This window comes from Eubalaena glacialis, chromosome 9 (assembly GCF_028564815.1).
Source record: "Eubalaena glacialis isolate mEubGla1 chromosome 9, mEubGla1.1.hap2.+ XY, whole genome shotgun sequence".
Taxonomy (NCBI): domain Eukaryota; kingdom Metazoa; phylum Chordata; class Mammalia; order Artiodactyla; family Balaenidae; genus Eubalaena; species Eubalaena glacialis.
Window position 1 is genome coordinate 65000752 of NC_083724.1, and position 18114 is coordinate 65018865.

The following is an 18114-nucleotide window of genomic DNA, read 5'->3' on the forward strand; positions in this document are numbered from 1 at the left end:
ATTGGCTTTATTCAACAGGCTGAAAGAGGAATCAATTCTTACAGAGTGACACTCTCTATAATAAAGAACACCTACACTTCTGCATAACACATCCATTGCCACACATTCACAATGTTATCGTTATTACCATTAGAATCTTTTCCAGAACAATTTTCTGATGAGGAAAATATGGCTTTGTTTAGAAAAAGCTGACAATGTCAGTAAAACAAGCAATAAAATATAAAGGGTTGAGGGTTTTGTTTTTATTCTTACTTCTGCAAGTCTGGTTAAGTCCCTGTTATTTCCTGCCTTTGCTAATGAAACTGGTGTTCTGCCTATCAATGGTTCATGTAGCCAACAAATATTTATTTGCCCCTACTAAGCACTAAGTGTTGTGCATGGTTCCCAAGCGCTGGTTACACAGTAGCCAAACAGATAAAGTCCCTGCCCTCATAGTATCTACAGATTTAGACAATTAATCCCATAAGCAAATACGGAACTACGTATTATAAGCACAATGAAGGAACAATACAAGGTGTCAAGAGGTAAAGACCTGATTTAGATTGAAATTCCTCAGTTTAGGCTGGGACCTGAAAATTGACCAAGAATTTGCCAGACGAAGAGACAGAAGAGGAGCCCTCCAGAGGGCATGGCTTATATGAAGGTCTTGGGTATTGCATTTCCAAATCTAAACAAAGCAGTAGGCTCAAGTGCAAGAAGGAAGCAGACGGGCCCTGCTGAGGCTGGAGCAGTGGTCAAGAGGCCAGAGGACAAGAAAAAGGTCTGTGGATCATAGGAAGGAATTCTGATTTTCTCCTAAGAGGAGCAGGACGTGACTGAAGTAGGGGAGTGATAATGACATTATTATGTTTTAAAAGATGGTTCTGTCTAAAGAATACATTGGGGAGGTGGAGTAAGATCTCAGAGCCCAAACTCTCCAGCTGATTTTCAAGTCCTTCCTTAAAACGATCTCCCTTTATTTCCATCCACACACACAGCCTCCCACCATAGGGCTCATACATGGCCATTCAGAAACTTACTTCCCCACCTCAATGCTTGCCTGTGCTTTTGTCTGTGCCCACGCTGTCCCCTTCTTTACTAGTTAAAAATCTCAGCATGCTAAAGGAGACCCACCTGACTCAATGTCAATTCCTCCATGAAGATGTTTCACCATTCTTTAAATGCTATGGCCCTCGGTAGGAAAAACACGGAGCAGCAGAAAAGGAGTCCTGAACCTTGGCTTTAACTGCTAAGCTTCAGAGCTATTTGGTCTCCTGAGATTACTGGACATGCAGCTCCTCAACCCTCAGATACACACGCCCAAGTCATGGGCTGAAAAACATTGACAATGAGTTTTTTTTTTTTTTTACATTTTTAATAAAATGGAGAATTTTATTTAAAAGAATTTTCAAATACATTTTGTGCTGCTGATATAAGTCATATTTGCACACATACCAACAAAAATTGTTAGCTAATCTTTGTTTCCATGTTTAATTATCTCCTCCTGTGGCAAAAAGGCGTGAGTATGTCCGATGAGATATATTTAATCCAACAGATTTTTAAGAATGAAAAAGAGCAAAGTATGAATTCAGAAAGTCAAATAATACCTATTCCTTAAAGTTATATTTTTCCCTAGAGCTGCCCTAGAACTGGGTTATAGTTTTATCTAGATAGAATAACTAGATTGACTCAGACACCAAGTGTCTTACATTACACTTTTATTTATTGTTCAGGTTGTACCTACTTCCAAAAGGAAGTATGGTTTCCTTTAAATGGGAACTTTCAGTAACTAGCACCTGCGAACCGCTTAAAGCTTGGCTCCTCCTTAAAATACCCCATTAAGAGGAGCAAATTGATTTGACTGAATCAGAACTTGTGCTTCTGCTACAATCCAGCCAACTAATGTAGCCAGGTCATCATCAGTCACACACACATCGAGGGTTCTAAAAGATCATTTTGTCTAAAAAAAAAAGTTTAATACACATAAAAATATGGGAATTTTGTAACTTAACTTTAACAAGATTTGACCAGTACATGACCTTTAAAATAATTTTATTGCAATCATTTCATGAAAAAAATATAATCCATATTGATTCAATTATGAAATTTTGACTAAATGAAATTTATGAAAGGAGCTGACATTTTACTCTACTGTTCCTAGAGGCAACGCCTTATTACTCACCTTGATCTCTTTCATGCCATGTTCGACTTCCAGCAGCTGGTGAATTCGGAGAGGGATAAAAGTCTCCTGTAGGACTTGGTTCCATATTTTCATCTATGGATATAGTTTTGGGTCTTTTGCTGTTAAAATGACAATAGTTAACGTTAATGGGATTTCTAGAAAGATGTGTAGCATCTGAAAATACATAATCTGAGAATATTCTTACTGTGGAAATTTCCACAAACACAAGTAACAGTATCTCAGAACCATTTTGAAATAATGGTGAGTATTCAAGACAGCAATAGGAGTAGCAGACATTTCTAGTTGTATGTATCATTTATTATAACATATCAGAACTGTACCTGCCTAACAAATATTGTGTTTATTATATTTACATGTTGAAATACATTTCCAGTAGTAGAATACTATTTTCAGTACTAAAAAGTGAATTCTTAATGTGATAGGTATACTAATTTAAAAATTGTTATTGATTGTACCTGACTCATAATTATTATCAATATGAATAACGTTCATTTGTACGGCACTTGCCGTTAAAAATGTAATCCCTTCATATCAATTCAAAGATAAGTAAACTCCTTAACCTTCCTAAACTCAGTTTAATCATCTGTAAAATGGAAATAATAAAAAGAGGAGTGGTTGAGAGGATTAAATGAGTTATTAAATGTAAAGCTCATGCATTTAGTGGCTGGCATTTAGAAGACACTTATAAAATAGTAATTATTAGTAGCAACCCTATATTTAATAATATTAAAAATTTTATAATACTTTACTGATTATAAACTATTTCATATATCCTTTTTTTAATAGATCTTTATTGGAGTATAATTGCTTCGTAATACTGTGTTAGTTTCTGTTGTACAACAAAGTGAATCAGCTATATGCATACATATGTCCCCATATCCCCTCCCTTGTGGGCCTCCCTCCCATCCTCCCTATCCCACCTCTCTAGGTCATCGCAAAGCAGAGGGAGATCATGCTGCTGCTTCCCACTAGCTAACTATTTTACATTCGGTAGTGCATATACGTCAATGCTACTCTCACTTCGCCCCAGCTTCCCCCTCCCACCCCATGTCCTCACGTCCATTCTCTGTCTACATCTTTATTCCTGCCCTGCAACTAGGTTCATCAGAACCTTTTTTTTTTTTTTTAGATTCCATATATATGTGTTAGCATATGGTATTTGCTTTCCTCTTTCTGACTTACTTCACTCTGTATGACAGACTCTAGGTCCGTCCACCTCACTACAAATAACTCAGTTTCGTTTCTTTTTATGGCTGAGTAATATTCCATTGTATATATGTGCCACATCTTCTTTATCCATTCATTTGTTGATGGACATTTAGCTTGCTTCCATGTCCTGGCTATTGTAAATAGTGCTGCATTGAACATTGTGGTACATGTCTCTTTTTGAATTATGGTTTTCTCAGGGTATACGCCCAGTAGTGGGATTGCTGGGTCATACGGTAGTTCTATTTTTAGTTTTTTAAGGAACCTCCATACTGTTTTCCATAGTGGTTGTATCAATTTACATTCCCACCAACAGTGTAGGAGGGTTCCCTTTTCACCACACCCTTTCCAGCATTTATTGTTTTTAGATTTTTTTCCTAAAAACTTAGGTTATTAATCCTTTATTCTTAAGATCAACCATGAAAAACAGGCCATTGCCAAATTCAAACCAAAATAACTTTCAAAATATTATAATATATTTTAATAAACAAAACAGTTTTATCTCAATTGCTAAGAAAAGTGAATATTTAGAGCAGAGATTTAAAAGCTATTCTATGCCACATGCCATATTGCTTGATATACTGCTTTCAAACATCTCCACCAATACCCTATTAAACAGTAAGTTATGAGTACAGAAATGGATATTTTTTCCTTAAATTAAAAATAATCTTATTCACACCTATGGAAATAAAAACTAAAAAAGATATCTTCTGAATGAACTTTATACAGTGATAATAAACCTAATGTCATAGGATTTCAGGGTTGTAATTCACTTTAGAAGCCATACACATAAACCAATCCTCCATTTTCTTACAAGTGGGAAGACAAATTTGGAGAAAATCAATTGCCCAGGGCATGTTAATGGAAGCAGTCTGACACAAAGTAAGGACTTCTGACTTCTGAGACTGTACTCTTTCTACTACACTGTTTCCAAATCCTGGAAGCATGTGCATGTCTGGGTATATTCATAGATACATTTGTGATTAATATTTGGCTCACAACTCCCAGAGTATTAACATGATGTAGAAGATGGTAATTTCTATCCATGCTAAACCACAGTGAGAGTAAACAGTTTCTTTAGTTTCTTTGTAGGGTATCCAAAGTTAGAATGTATTTTTTAAGCCTCCTTTAATCTAATTCTCCCATCTGTAAATCAGCGGTAAATATGTATGGAAAACTTGAAATGAGGGGGAAAAGATTTTCATAAGGAAATAATGGAGAAAGGTTTTTTAAACCTTTTTTATTTGAATGACGTAGTATCTGATACTGAATGATCATGAGGAAAGATCTGTGTTGACAGCATACAAATCCACCAGACAAAATAAAAATTACTATTCACATTTTAAATTTAGAAAAACTAAAGCATTTTTAACACTTCACCATATCACAGACAGTTTTAATGATAATAAACCCTATTATCTTGCTATGCAATCTAACTATATGAAAATATAGTTTGACCATAAATGACATCAAATTGAACTTAGTTTAATAAACAAACAAATGTGCATAGCCCCATAATTAATTCAAATGCAATTAATTTTTGGTTTTGAGAATAGCATAGGAATATAGTTATCCAGATTTTTAAATTTTTTAACAGTTGATACTGTGAAATATATGTTTTGCTCTGGAACTCACGTATGATCTTCTAACTGATCGTGGGTATATTTAATGCTATGGAAATGAGATTGCTCTTCCTATATTGAAGATCCAACTCAAAAAACCCCAATAAAGCTATAATATTTATTTGTCTTATTCACACTCAGCCCTCTTCTATCATTCAACAATAGGGGAACATATCATGAAATCCTATGTACTACAACTTGCCAAGTTAATTCTCCCTCATTTAAATAGGAGATCTCTTTTTAAACTCCTGTGGGACTGAAAGTTACAATCAGAAGGTCAAGAGAGAAATATGAGAATGTCAGCAGAGAACTAAAAGGCAAAGTCACCTCACTGTAGCTGTTCCCCAACAAAGGCTGGTTAGGCCAAATCTCAGAGCAGGTAATACTTTCACTGGTAACTGACAGTTAACTAAATTATTCAAAGAACATCGACTAATTGAAGAACTTGGCAAACCTGTTGCCTAGAATAAGGGCTTTTAAGGTTAAGTAAATGACACATTTTATTTTTCATGTTTCATTATCCCCAGCTTGGACACGGTATTAGGGTAAAAGTTGGATGAATCAGTCCTAAACCAGGGATCTTTGCTATGGCAACATCATTTTTAAAGTCACCAAAAGAATTACTTATAGAGTTATAATACTTCATATAAGAGAATAAAAATATTAATACATTTTCATAGTTCCCTCGTCTCCCCAAAAAGACTTTTTAAAATGCTTTGAACAACAATTTAACTTTCAAATTTCAAAATAAATTTAACCAGGAAAGATTAAAACTTTGTGTAAAATCAGCAAAAATCTTGAACTCTTTGCTTTACGTCCCCCTTCTCTTTACCTGCGTACCTATCTATCTGCATGTCTATTTATCTACCTATTTGCATACAGACTGAGAACAAAAGCAACTCCTGTTGCAGTTACCTGCTTGGTGGAGAAGACAGCGACCTCTGAAGATTGACCCCCGAGTTCATGTCATGATAGTATGGTTGGCTTGGGATTTCTCCAATTGGGAAGTTGACTCCAGTTCCCTGGGTTATGGGTGCTGAGGAATGAAACAACAACACCAACAAACATTGGGAATGCCATTCACTGTTGTCATCTCTATTCAAATGCAATAATCTAATATTTTCCATGCCTCTGGGCAAGGATGAGGGGAACTCTCTTTACCTTAAGAATCTAATACCAGCCGTTCACTGGTTAAGACTTGCAAACATCCTCACGATGCCAATGTTCAAGTGTGGAAACTTGAGGCACGCTGACTATCATCACTGGTTACTCCTTCTCCCACTCCCACTGCCCAAGCTTCTTCACTCAGTCCTTTGTGTTAGTCGTCACTACACCTGTCACCCCGCTAGTCTCTAGATGCGCCACAGGGAACAATATATGTTGCCTATTGCTCAGCACCAAGCAAGGCACTTTGTACTAAGTCAGATCTCAAAAACCAAATTATTGTTAAATAAATCGAATTAGAATAGTTTCACAAAAGGCGATTATTATTTTATAATAATGTTAACATTAATGTTAGAATGCATTAGAAATCATATTTATAATTATTTGATATAAAAATAATTCTTGTATTAGGACAGGTATATAAGTAAAATTGACAAACATGAAATAAAAGTCAAGATTCTTTTTCCAAAATACATATTCAGGTTTCATATATGAATGGTGAGTACAGTTTTACTCAACAGCTATGTTTTGTTTTTAAAAAAGTTTGTATGCCCAACTTCATAAGTCATTTAAAATATACTCATGGAGTTTTATACTTTAAGGTATTATTTTATAAATCAAGAAGTCTTTTTGAGTTTGTTGATGTATTAAGAACTGAAAATTTTAATGTAATATTGGTTGTTGTACAATGGATTACATCTTTTCAAATTTTTAAAATTGGTTTCTAGACATCTTGAATAAATCTGTCAGACAGCATGTTGTGTTAGAATGCGTAGGGTCTTGGGAGATAGACAGCCTTTTAGTTTTAACTCCCTCTGCCACTTATTGGCTATGTGCCTCAGTTTCCTGAACTGTAAAATGAAAATTAGAATAACCTATCACACATGATTATTTTGAGCATGAGATGAGGTAAGGAGTGATATTTGTTCATTCAATAAGACATTGTGCCCATTACTGGCAGGTGCTGCAAGGGACACAAAACAGTCTAAGATAATTCCCGTCCTTAATAAGACATACTGGGCAACAAGTTGGGTAAACAAAATACTCATGAAAAACACAGAGATACAAGCATAATGCATTTTATAATGAAACTTCCAAATGAACGACATGATCAATAAATGCTACAGGATTTCAAGGAAAGAAGAATCTGATACAAGCTTGAATGGTCCAAGAAATCTGTGGAAAAGTCACAGCTGGCCCAGGGCTTTGGAAGACGAGTAAGGTACTAAAGGGAGGTTACTCTAAACAGCAATTACTACAGGAGCAAGGTCATGGGCAGAGATGATATACAAGATGGAGGCCAGCCAGGTTGGTGTCAAAGGACAATGCTTAAGAATAGTTTCTATTTTTTCACCTGTTTTTATCAGGCCTTCAAGATCTCCAATGAGAGAAAGTGTATCCTATGTGGGGCAGCAAAATTCTGGAGCCCTTGAAATTCACGCTAAGAACACAAAGTCTACTTAACCTTCCTCTCTCTCCAAACTAACCACACATTGAGTAAAAAATTCCAAAGGGACAGCCGATTTTCAAGGAATTTTTCTTACTCAGCATTTTTAATAAACATTTGAAATGTGTTCACTATTAGTTGAATCGTACTTCAATTGCACTTCACTATCAGTTGAATTGTACTTCAATATCTCAGGCAGGCTGAGACTAACAAAGTATTTTTAAAGAAAATATGATTAGGAGGTGCATGCTTTATTGTAGAGAAACAATCAAGGAATATACAACGATTATCTCTCCCCATTAAAAATTAATCAATACATACGAGATTAGTCTCAGCTCTAAAACTCTGGAGTTTCTGCCTTCTGTTAGGTTGTTCATATTATATAATATGCTTTAGCCTCATTTTATACAGAAAATATTAGTGCTCAATGTGCAACTATGCCTAATGGCTCGAGTTCTTTGGACAGTTAAAATGTAGCTGCTTGTTGTGGCTTGAGATACACCAGAGGTTAAAAAAAATGCAAGGTAAGAAATCCCACAGGAACCACATGCTTTAAAGTTTATTATTAGAACCATGTTCTATGTGACATTGGAAAGCAGAGTATGTGCTGGAAGGAGGCATTTGAGGGGCTCAGTGAAAGTAAGCAATCTGTTTGGCTTCCAACAGCAGTGATGGATACAATTCAAAGAACTGAGTTACCGACAGGAAACTTACAGGTTATATCTTATATCAACTATTTGCAATTTATTAAGCTCATGCAATACTTAGGCAAGGATCTGTAGTTTCTATTTAATAAACATATGGCTTGATAGTCAACACAGATTGCTTGACCGTAAGCATAATAGGTATAATTTATAGGAAAATGATAATTAAAAATCTTTGGAAATTTTGTTTTTTTCTAAGTTTTGTTCCAGAAGGATTCTTCCAAAGTATCAAGAAAGCAATAGTGGAATCTAAACAAACAAACAAACAAAAGACCAAACTCATAGAAAAGGTTACCAGAGGTGGGTGTTGGAGGGGGGGAGGGAGAATTGGAGGAAGGGGGTCAAAACGTACAAACTTACAGTTATAAAATAAATAGGTATTGGGGATGTAATGGACAACATGATGACTACAATTAACACCGCTGTAGGATATATAGGAAAGCTGTTAAGAGAGTAGATCCTGAGTTCTCATCACAAGGAAATAACGTTTTCTCTCTCTTCTTCGTATCTGTATGAGATGATGGCTGTTGACTAAACTTACTGTGGCATTTCACAACATACGTCAGTCAAGTCATTATGCTATACACCTTAAAATTATACAGTGCTACATGTCAACTAAATCTCAATAAAACTGCGGGGGTGGGAGACAAGACGGAAAATCAAGCTTTAGCCATGGCTTAAGCAAAACAAGAACAAAAACACTTTGTCTACGGATTTACACATGAGCACTGTAAAATTCAGTGTGCATTTTTACACTAAATGGGAGATTACAGAAATTAAAGTAGATTAATAACGAACATGGCCAGATTCTAAAACAGCACACAGGCACAAAATTCATCTAATGACAAAGTGCATGAGAACAGCAAGTCCCAGGCAGATGTGCCTGTTTAAAAGCCTCTGGAAAAACTTACATCAGATGCAAAGATCAGTGTTAGCACCTCTCCCAGAGAGCAGCAAGGGGCCTGAAGGCTGCAAATCATGTTTAAGAGGCTGCCAATACCCTCTTAGAAACCAAGCTCAGAAGAACCTCGGATTCCAAGGGTTAGAGGCCAACCCTTAATCTCTCTTATTGTTCTCCTCACTCCAAAAGCTGATCCTAAATCAACTTTTAAGATGGTGATAATATCATTCACCAGAAAGATCACTATCCTAAAACTGAATAGCTTCATTAGCTAAAGTCAACATGCACATTAGAGGGTCATATGAGAGTAAAACCCCAGAGGACAGAAACCATTAACATACCGTAAACCCTCAAGAAGTCAGAATTCGTGATATACAGCATAAGGGTTGCGCTGAAGTTGATGTTTACTTAGCAAACCCTTATTTCATAAACAATGACGTTCAATTGTGTAAATAAGATTATAATGTGGATATATTAAAACACTTAGGAGAATAACTTCTCAAGCATTTCAGAGACACCTATTTACATATGGAGTAGAAAATAAATGTTTGCTCAATAAAGTAACTAATGAATGAATACAGATAATTAATATACTAATTACAAATTAGTAATGTTTGTTATAACAGATAACTTAAAAACCTCTAGGAGATGACAATATGAATTAAGAAAGAATGAATGGTATATGTTAAATTTACCTCATTCCTGAACTATTATAGAAAGGTATTTTATTTTAAAAGATTTTTTTGATGTAGACCATTTTTAAAGTCTTTATTGAATTTGTTACAATATTTCTTCTGTTTTATGTTTTGGTTTTTTGGCCACAAGGCATGTGGGATCTTAGCTCCCGAACCAGGGATCGAACCCGCACCTCCCGCTTTGGAAGGTGAATTCTCCACCACTGGACCACCAGGAAAGTCCCTAGAAAGGTATTTTTTAATCTATTTTTATGTTTCAAATTCAGATTTCTCAAAATATCAATCTGGGCTTTTAAAAGTTCTCATGTGGCTCTCCTACAGCATCTAGCATAATGTTACCTATAATGAGGAACTAATAATATTTTCTGACAGACGACTCTACTGTCCTTGTCATAAGAAGGATGAAAATATATCATAAAACTGAGAAAAGTACAAATTTAAACAAATAATTTCATAATGTCTCATAACCGTAGCAGCATAGCCTCTCTGCTAAAGAGCAGTATGGGGAAACACACACACACACACACACACACACACACACACACACACACACCTTTAAATACCCCCTTCCTTACATGATGCCATAAAGTAGTAGTAAGTAAGTCAGGCATGTTCCTTTCCAAATTAAAAATAAACATTAAAAAGTTCAAATATCAGAGGGCTTTGCACAACACATATTGATCAGGAAAAACACACAAGGCTCATCGCCTTGGTGAATGAAGTAAATGAAGTAGACCATCAGAATCCTCTTGCCCAGCAAATATGAACCCTGTAGGTGCAGGCATACAGGATATTAATTTGGTCTCCTACACTGCCCCCAAGTCAACAGACCCAGGGCAGAAGTCTTTGGGGCATACATTTATCCACTGCAGAATTACGTCAGAAAGGATGCTACTAAAGTCTTAAATGCTCATGTACAGAACTCTCTGAAATACAGGCTGTTTGCACTAGCCACTTCAGAAATCTGAACTATTTGAGAAACTACAGTTCCAAGACAAAGTCACCTACGACCTTGGAGATTACTTCACTCAACGCCATGCTAAAGCACTACCTATACTTACCCTTAGTAACTCATTCTTGTTTGTTCTTTTTGGATCATCATAATTCTTGTTCATGACCTCTGAATTTGACCCAAGTGAAAAACACAACTTAAACAGGCTCCAGAGTGCCCCTACATCGTCTGAATAAATCATTCCAAACTGTGACACTCTCTATCAAAATGTCAGGTGAAAATACACCCTTCAAAGTTACATAAATAAGCTAAATCAGAGAAGAGAGCAAGTAGAAATGAGTCACCCCCTTCAGCATAATCAATGAGATAAGAACTGCATCTTACATATATTTGCACATACCAGTAATAACTAAAAGAGTTGATCAAGGAAACTTCCCCCTTGCTTAGTTAGCTGGCCAGGTGAACTTACTCGAGAAAATTCTCATCCAGCCTGCCAAGAATGGTGTCTCAGGTGAGGTGGCCAATGAAAACAATTGGACATTGTTTTGGATAACAATGCTTTCTATCTATATCCAGCTACAATCTGCAAAGTTAATTTCTGCATCCCTCTACACTCTGCATGTTAGTGTGTATATCCTGTACATCTCCAAGCCCTCACCAAAATGTTAGCAAAATGAAAAAGCACTTATCTACAGGAAACTTATGTGGGTTATCATAACAACACTGAGTACATTTAATTAATCACACTTCCTTTGATATAAATGACCATCTATGGTCACAGAGTGAACAGTGAATTAAATGAATACCAATAACACAGCAAGCAGAACAAACCGCAAATTATTTTTGTACTACAGAAAGTGTTGATTTAAATGCAAATATTTTAGAAAACCAGACAAAATATATTCACTTATGATTTCATCAAAAGGTCAGAGATTTTAAAACTCAAATTCTCCTAATACACAGTTCTCTCATACTGTAGTTAAGGTTCAAATATAAAATATTTTAAATCATACTGTATAGTTAAATAATAAGAAAAGAGTTTACTTACTTCTGGATACCCTCACAAGTTCTGATACATTGAAGACTCCAGATTTTACAAAACTATCCTCAAGGTATCCTGAAAATAAACATCAAGATGAAAGAGATCAACATAAGCAGGAAGCAAATAAATGATTAAACACTAGAATTTGTTCAAGTGTTTTAAACCAAAGCTTAGAACAAAAACCAAGTATGCTTACAACAAAGAACTGTAAAAGCAAAACTCTTGTAAAATGCAAACTGGGTCTGTTTAAACAAACGTTTAACCTTTAGAAGCTAAATAATCTCTCAGGAAAATTTTTTAACTTTCCAATTGTACAGGGCAATTGGTATGGTTTTATTTGCCACTGCCCACGCATAGGGAATGAAGGTTCAGGGGCCCTCAGCTCGGTAGCACCTGGTAGACTAAAGTCCACCCATTAAAAAAAAAAAAAAAAAGGAAATAAAGAAAAAGGAAAACCACAACCACAATTAGCACCTTGTTGGAATTACTTCAAAGATCTCTTGAAACCACTGTTCTTTCACAAATCCTTCCCTGATTAAAAAGCGAGTTGCTGTTACCAGCAGTCCCACCCTTGCTCCCATCATGAATCACACAAAAGCAGAACCCGTACATACAGCAAATACTTTACACAGACCTATTTCTGTGCACCATTAATATACCTCACATGATTTCACTGCTTTCTCACCCTTGCTGCCACTCCCTGGGACTCCCTTCATCTCAAGAACTGGATCCTTTTTCTGGTGAATGTGGTGAAGCCAGACCTCCAGGAATGCCTCCCGACCCTTCCATGACCTCCAGGTCCAGGGCCCCCAGTAGCCGTGGGCCACGGGTCAGGAGCCTGAGTAAGTCAGACATGCTTGCTAGCTGGTCTAGCTCTGTCCAGGACTGCAGATGGGGACCCTCACAAACACCAGTCTTATCCCCAGGTTCTCATCCAGAAGAAGGAAGTGTAGTGAGGGTGAGGAGGGAGGGGGGAACACCTTAGGTGGGAGGGATATGGCTACTCTCTGCTGCCCCAGGGAGAGAGTAAGAGTGTGAAAATCCTCAGAATTAAAATGTTTCCAGGAAAAAACCCTAAATTCCAAGAACTGGCAATTTGATTGGATGTTACATAAAGCTTTAGGGCTGACCAAGAGATTAGATTCAGTGCAGGGATGACAGAGGCCTGGTGGTTTAGCAACATGGCTCACTCAAGTCAAAGAGCTGGGGTTTGACTCCTGACTACAGTTTGCCAGTGTGGCATCCTGGAATAATTAATCCTAATAATTAATAACTAATTACTCTAAATTAATAATATTAATAGTCCTGGAACATTTAGACTCTTTGTACCTCAGATTCCTCATTTATGTATTAGAGATAATAAAATTATCTACCTTACATCATTGTTACAAATAATAAGTGAGATAAAAATATAAAACCCAGAGTAGGCACTGAGTAAATGTTACCAGTAAGTTAGGACAGGCCTATGGAGTCAGCAATCACCCATACACTGAAATATGCACAATGAATTCCAGACACTCTCAAGTTATTTGTAAATCATCATTTAGAAATTTTACCAGAAAGAAAGCCACCAGCCCACTTTTTAACCATACACAGCATGAAAAGACAGAAAGTCATTCAATTAGCATATATGCCTCACTGCTGTGAATAAACAGGGGCGCTGTGTATGTCTGAACACTGTTGTATATCCATCCATCCACCTTCTTTAGAAATAGCAAAAGAATGAGAAGAAATTATGAGATCTCAGTTGGTGATAAAACTCAGGTCTCATGTTAAGTCACTGCTCTGAAAAAGATATACATTTTTAAGAGGATAATAACAAAATGTCCCCACTTGATGCATCTCTATTTTAAGAAATGCCTACTTCTTCAGCAATTAATTTTTCACCAGGTTGAATTCATTTCAGTGATTACTGAGAAATTTCCAGGTAGACAACATTGTACAAAGTGCTAAAAGCCACCGAGACAAAAAAGGACATTGACTCCCTTTGTGTGGCTGGAGACAAAGATGGTTTTAATTTTGATAGGTTATCATTGTATACAAAGATTTCTATAGCTTTTGTTGTTTTAAGCGTAATAGATTATACTTTATTTTACATGTGGTAAACATAACATTTTATATATGACAAATACAGAGAACTTAACTTGTCATGACTACAGCCTGTGTGCTTAACCAATCAGACAAGATTATTTGTCCTTACCCAACTGTACTCTGTAAAGGCCTGCCCTCATATCTTTCTAACGTAGCTGCCTCTGATCAGAAGGCCCTCTTTCCGCAGGCTCAACTCTCAGCCTTCAATGTCCAGCTCAACCACCATCCGCTCCATAATCTGCTTTTCTACCCTCCCCTCCCAACTCCTGTGCCACCTAGAAATAATCTCTTTCTTCTGTATTCACATAGCACCTAGTTTGTTCTTACTTTATATCACTTTGCACATTCAAGTTTACCAAGATAACTGCTTTCAAGCCTTGTGTTTCTTCTTATTTGGGGGAGTGACTGGGTTTTGTTCATCTCTGTATCTCCCTTAACAACTAACTCATCGCCCACATTACAGTAACTACGAAACGCTTGCAGAACAAATGTAAAGTTCAACTTTTTGAAACATGGTCACAAATGAACACCTTAATAATTTCATAACAATGAAGATAAAGATAGCTTAAGATTGAAGGATAACTTTACTGACCCTTGTTATTTTCTGGAACTTGTTTGCCGAGGAGTTTATTTAAGCTTTTGGGCAAAATGGGAAAGCATGATGATTACAGTCAGATTATATCTCTGACTTTGTTGTGTAATTAATGTACAACTTTAGGCATTTAGTACAAAATAACTACCAAGGGACTAGAAGGGTTCAAACAGTTCACAAATATTTATAAATCGATGAATGAGTGAATGAATAGTGAACATTTCATTTATATAAATTATACCATGTGTAATACTTAATAACAATTCAATACATGGATATTATCTGAAGTTCATTTCCTTATCACGCCAATGAGTAGTTAGGACTCCATTTGCTTCTAAGTCATGCCCTACTCATGCCCATTAAGATGGAGTGATGTGTGGTCCTGTCAGGAGCCGAATCCTAAGGGAGGGAAGAGCCACCTCAAGGCAATCCTACCAGCAGGAAGACAGCAAGGCAGTCACACACAGACAAATACAATGACTATCTCATAGAAAAGGGAAGGCAACTCAGAATGTTGAGGGTGCTTCTCCACTCCCTACCCCCAATTCCCCAAGTTCTAAGGAATTTGGATCTACAAGGAAAACTGAAAGATTTTACTAAAACTGTGAAAGACATTGAAAATATGTCAGAACTGCTTTGGCACCCACTAGCCAAGATGCAACACCATAGGTCCCACTGGGCTCCACTCCTGCATGGAGCATAGTGAGACTTCAGTAAAAGGAGGGCTCCCAAGGATAAGTGGTAATACCTGCTGACAGTGACCTTATAGGAAGGGGATGGGTGGGAATCAGGAGGCTGGGTAGCCTGGGAGAAGCACCTGAAGCAGATGGCTGCCCCCTTCATGCATCTTTGCACGCAGCACAGCCTTTACAATGGACAGGCATTACCCAAGATGAGGCAGGCTAAAGAAAAGAAACAGTGGATGACACGGTACTTGGACAGCTAATAGTGCTTGCTCACAAGCATACGAGAGAGTACTTAAAGACTCTGGCAAAATAACTAGACAGGATCATGCAGGGGGTCAGGAGCCCTGCTATACAATACAGAGGGTAAAATTCAGCAAAATGCAGGTGCTTGCTGTTAACACAACCCCATGTGTAACCTCCAGGCTTCTGGGGCCTTCTAAAAACATGGTTTTCATGTGTTACATAGACCACTGTGAATCTAAATAACTGACACAAAGGCCAAAGATCTTAAAGCAATTTGGAGACATTCATATAGTAAATTCCCTTCATCTACCAAAGGAAATATGAGCATCTCTGAGACAGAGCAGCTGCTTGATGGTTACTGAGCAATATTACACAACAGCTTACACCAGGAAGCAAAGAACAACTTAGCATTTATGTGATGCTGTATTTACACTACATGTATGCTTTTTAAAAAATAAAATTGAGTAGGAAATAAAGACCTCTGAAAACTGAAAATTCTCAAAGGCAATATCAAATTATATTATTTTACTGTTTTTATTTTTCTCTAACAAAAGCAACAATAAATCACTACTCAGAAGTTAATATAGTGTTTAACCTCCTTTACAAACAATAACAGAGGGACGCAATGGCATATCTAACTGTTAATATCTCAAATTATAATCAGCACCATTTAAATGTTAAACAACATTTACACAGAAAATCCAAAGGAAGACTGATAATGGCTCATTTTTATGGTCTACTGTGTTCTATTCTTGAAATTAAAAAAAAACACAGAAAGCAGTTATTAAATTCATGAAAGCTGTCTTCAAGTATTTGAAGGACTGTTAATGTAGAGGGTGGATTAGACTTACTCTGCATAGTTCCAGGAACTGTTTTTTTGGCTCAGTAAACAGATTTGTCATCCAATAAGAAAAGTCCTAGAAAGGAATGTGAGACCTTGCAAAGGTAATAATAACCAACACATGCCAAGCTACTGCACTAAGATCTTAGAAAGCATGAATTCACATCATGCCCACAATTATCCTCAAGTTGTTACCATTTTACAGAATGAGGAAACCCGTGTCTACAAATATAGGGGGTTTCCCAGTGGATGTAAATACCCCTCCATTGGATTTAAGAATTCTCACTTTGGGTAGGAAGTTGGATAAGAGCACTTCCAAAGCCCACTGCAACTCTCAGATTCCACTTTTTTACATGGCTGTTTTCCTGCATTGCTCAATTTGGAGAAAGAAGAGAACACTGGGTATCTCACAGGCATGCTCCAGCCCTAGGATTCCAATTGTTCACTTCCTTCAACTGAGTGTAAAAGATGCCTAAATCGTTTTGTTTGTAGATGTAAAGGGGGAGAAGATAAGATTATTTCATACTAGCTCTTTGCCAATCTTCATAAAACTTCAGCTACCAAAACTAACCCATTGGTGATTTTTCTGGTAGTGGTGTTGTAAGACAGGACTCTCTTCAGTTTCTCAACTGATCTGAACTGTCCATGGTTAAGGATGGAAACTGTGATTATAAAATAGATACACTAATCACAGCAAAGATAACAATTCTCTGCACAGAGACTGAATCTCAGCCTATAGCTAACATTTTAGTATAAATTTACAATTAAGTTTGTCCTTCAACATGAAATGTAAATCCCTGATGGTGATTGAAATGACCTGGTAGAGTCAGAATTTTTCTGACTTTAACACACTCTGATAGTAGTATATTAATATATTATTTATGTTTTTAAGTATTTCCTTTGAGTCCATTAAACTTTTCCTACATATATATAATATATATAAATATGGATTTTTATAAAATTGAGATCAAATTTAAATAACTGCATATCCTGCCTTTTTCTAATTAACATTGTATCTTTCCCTTTAGATTAAATATTTTTCCAAAAGCATGATTTTAATGCCTGCACCATATTACACCGCATGGCTGTATCATGCTTTATTTGACCATTCTCCCATTGTTTGGCATTTTAGGTTATTTCCCAGTTTAAAAAATATTATAAACAGCACTGCCATTAACATCCTAGGACACAAATTTTTGTCAGCAATTCTTATGATTTCCTTGGGCTGGAGTTCCCAGAAGTGGAATTACTGGGTCAAAGGACATAAACTCTTTTAAAGCTCTTGGTAAAAACTGTCAAGGCTGCTTTCCATAAAGGTTTTTGCCAATTTATACTCCCTCAGGCAGATCATGAGCATTTCCATGTCACCACCCTGCTGCCAGAATTACATATTAGTCATATTAATGGGATTTGTTTTTAATTGTGGCAAGTTGATAGAGAAAAGATATCATTACATTAATGTTATAACTTTCATTTATTTAATTATAATAAGGTTAGATTTTCTCACATACATATGCATTATTTCTTTGAAGAGAACTTTCAAAAATATGTAAAATAGGAATAGTGCTAGCAGGAATATTTTATTCATAATATTAATGAGAATACTTCTAGAGTTTCACAGTTAATAATAATTTTGGCTATTAATTGATGATTGATTTTTTCTTATCATCTGATATATTCGTTTATTCTTAGTTTTCTCAGAGTTTTTTTTAAAGTTTTCTGATCAGAATCGTTGTTGAGTATTAT

General features: G+C 36.3%; 1 protein-coding gene across 5 annotated transcripts in view; it reads right to left on the minus strand.

The window, feature by feature from the left end:
• Nucleotides 1–18114, minus strand: part of NFIB (nuclear factor I B) — a 228968-nt gene that overhangs the window by 53461 nt on the left and 157393 nt on the right. For all 5 annotated transcript variants that reach the window (XM_061199062.1, XM_061199060.1, XM_061199059.1 and 2 more), the window contains exons 4-6: nucleotides 11922–11990; nucleotides 5926–6046; nucleotides 2162–2280 (exon numbers count right to left, since the gene is read on the minus strand). In XM_061199062.1, coding sequence (XP_061055045.1) covers nucleotides 2162–2280; nucleotides 5926–6046; nucleotides 11922–11990 — 309 coding nt within the window. The remainder of the gene's footprint in view (nucleotides 1–2161; nucleotides 2281–5925; nucleotides 6047–11921; nucleotides 11991–18114) is intronic.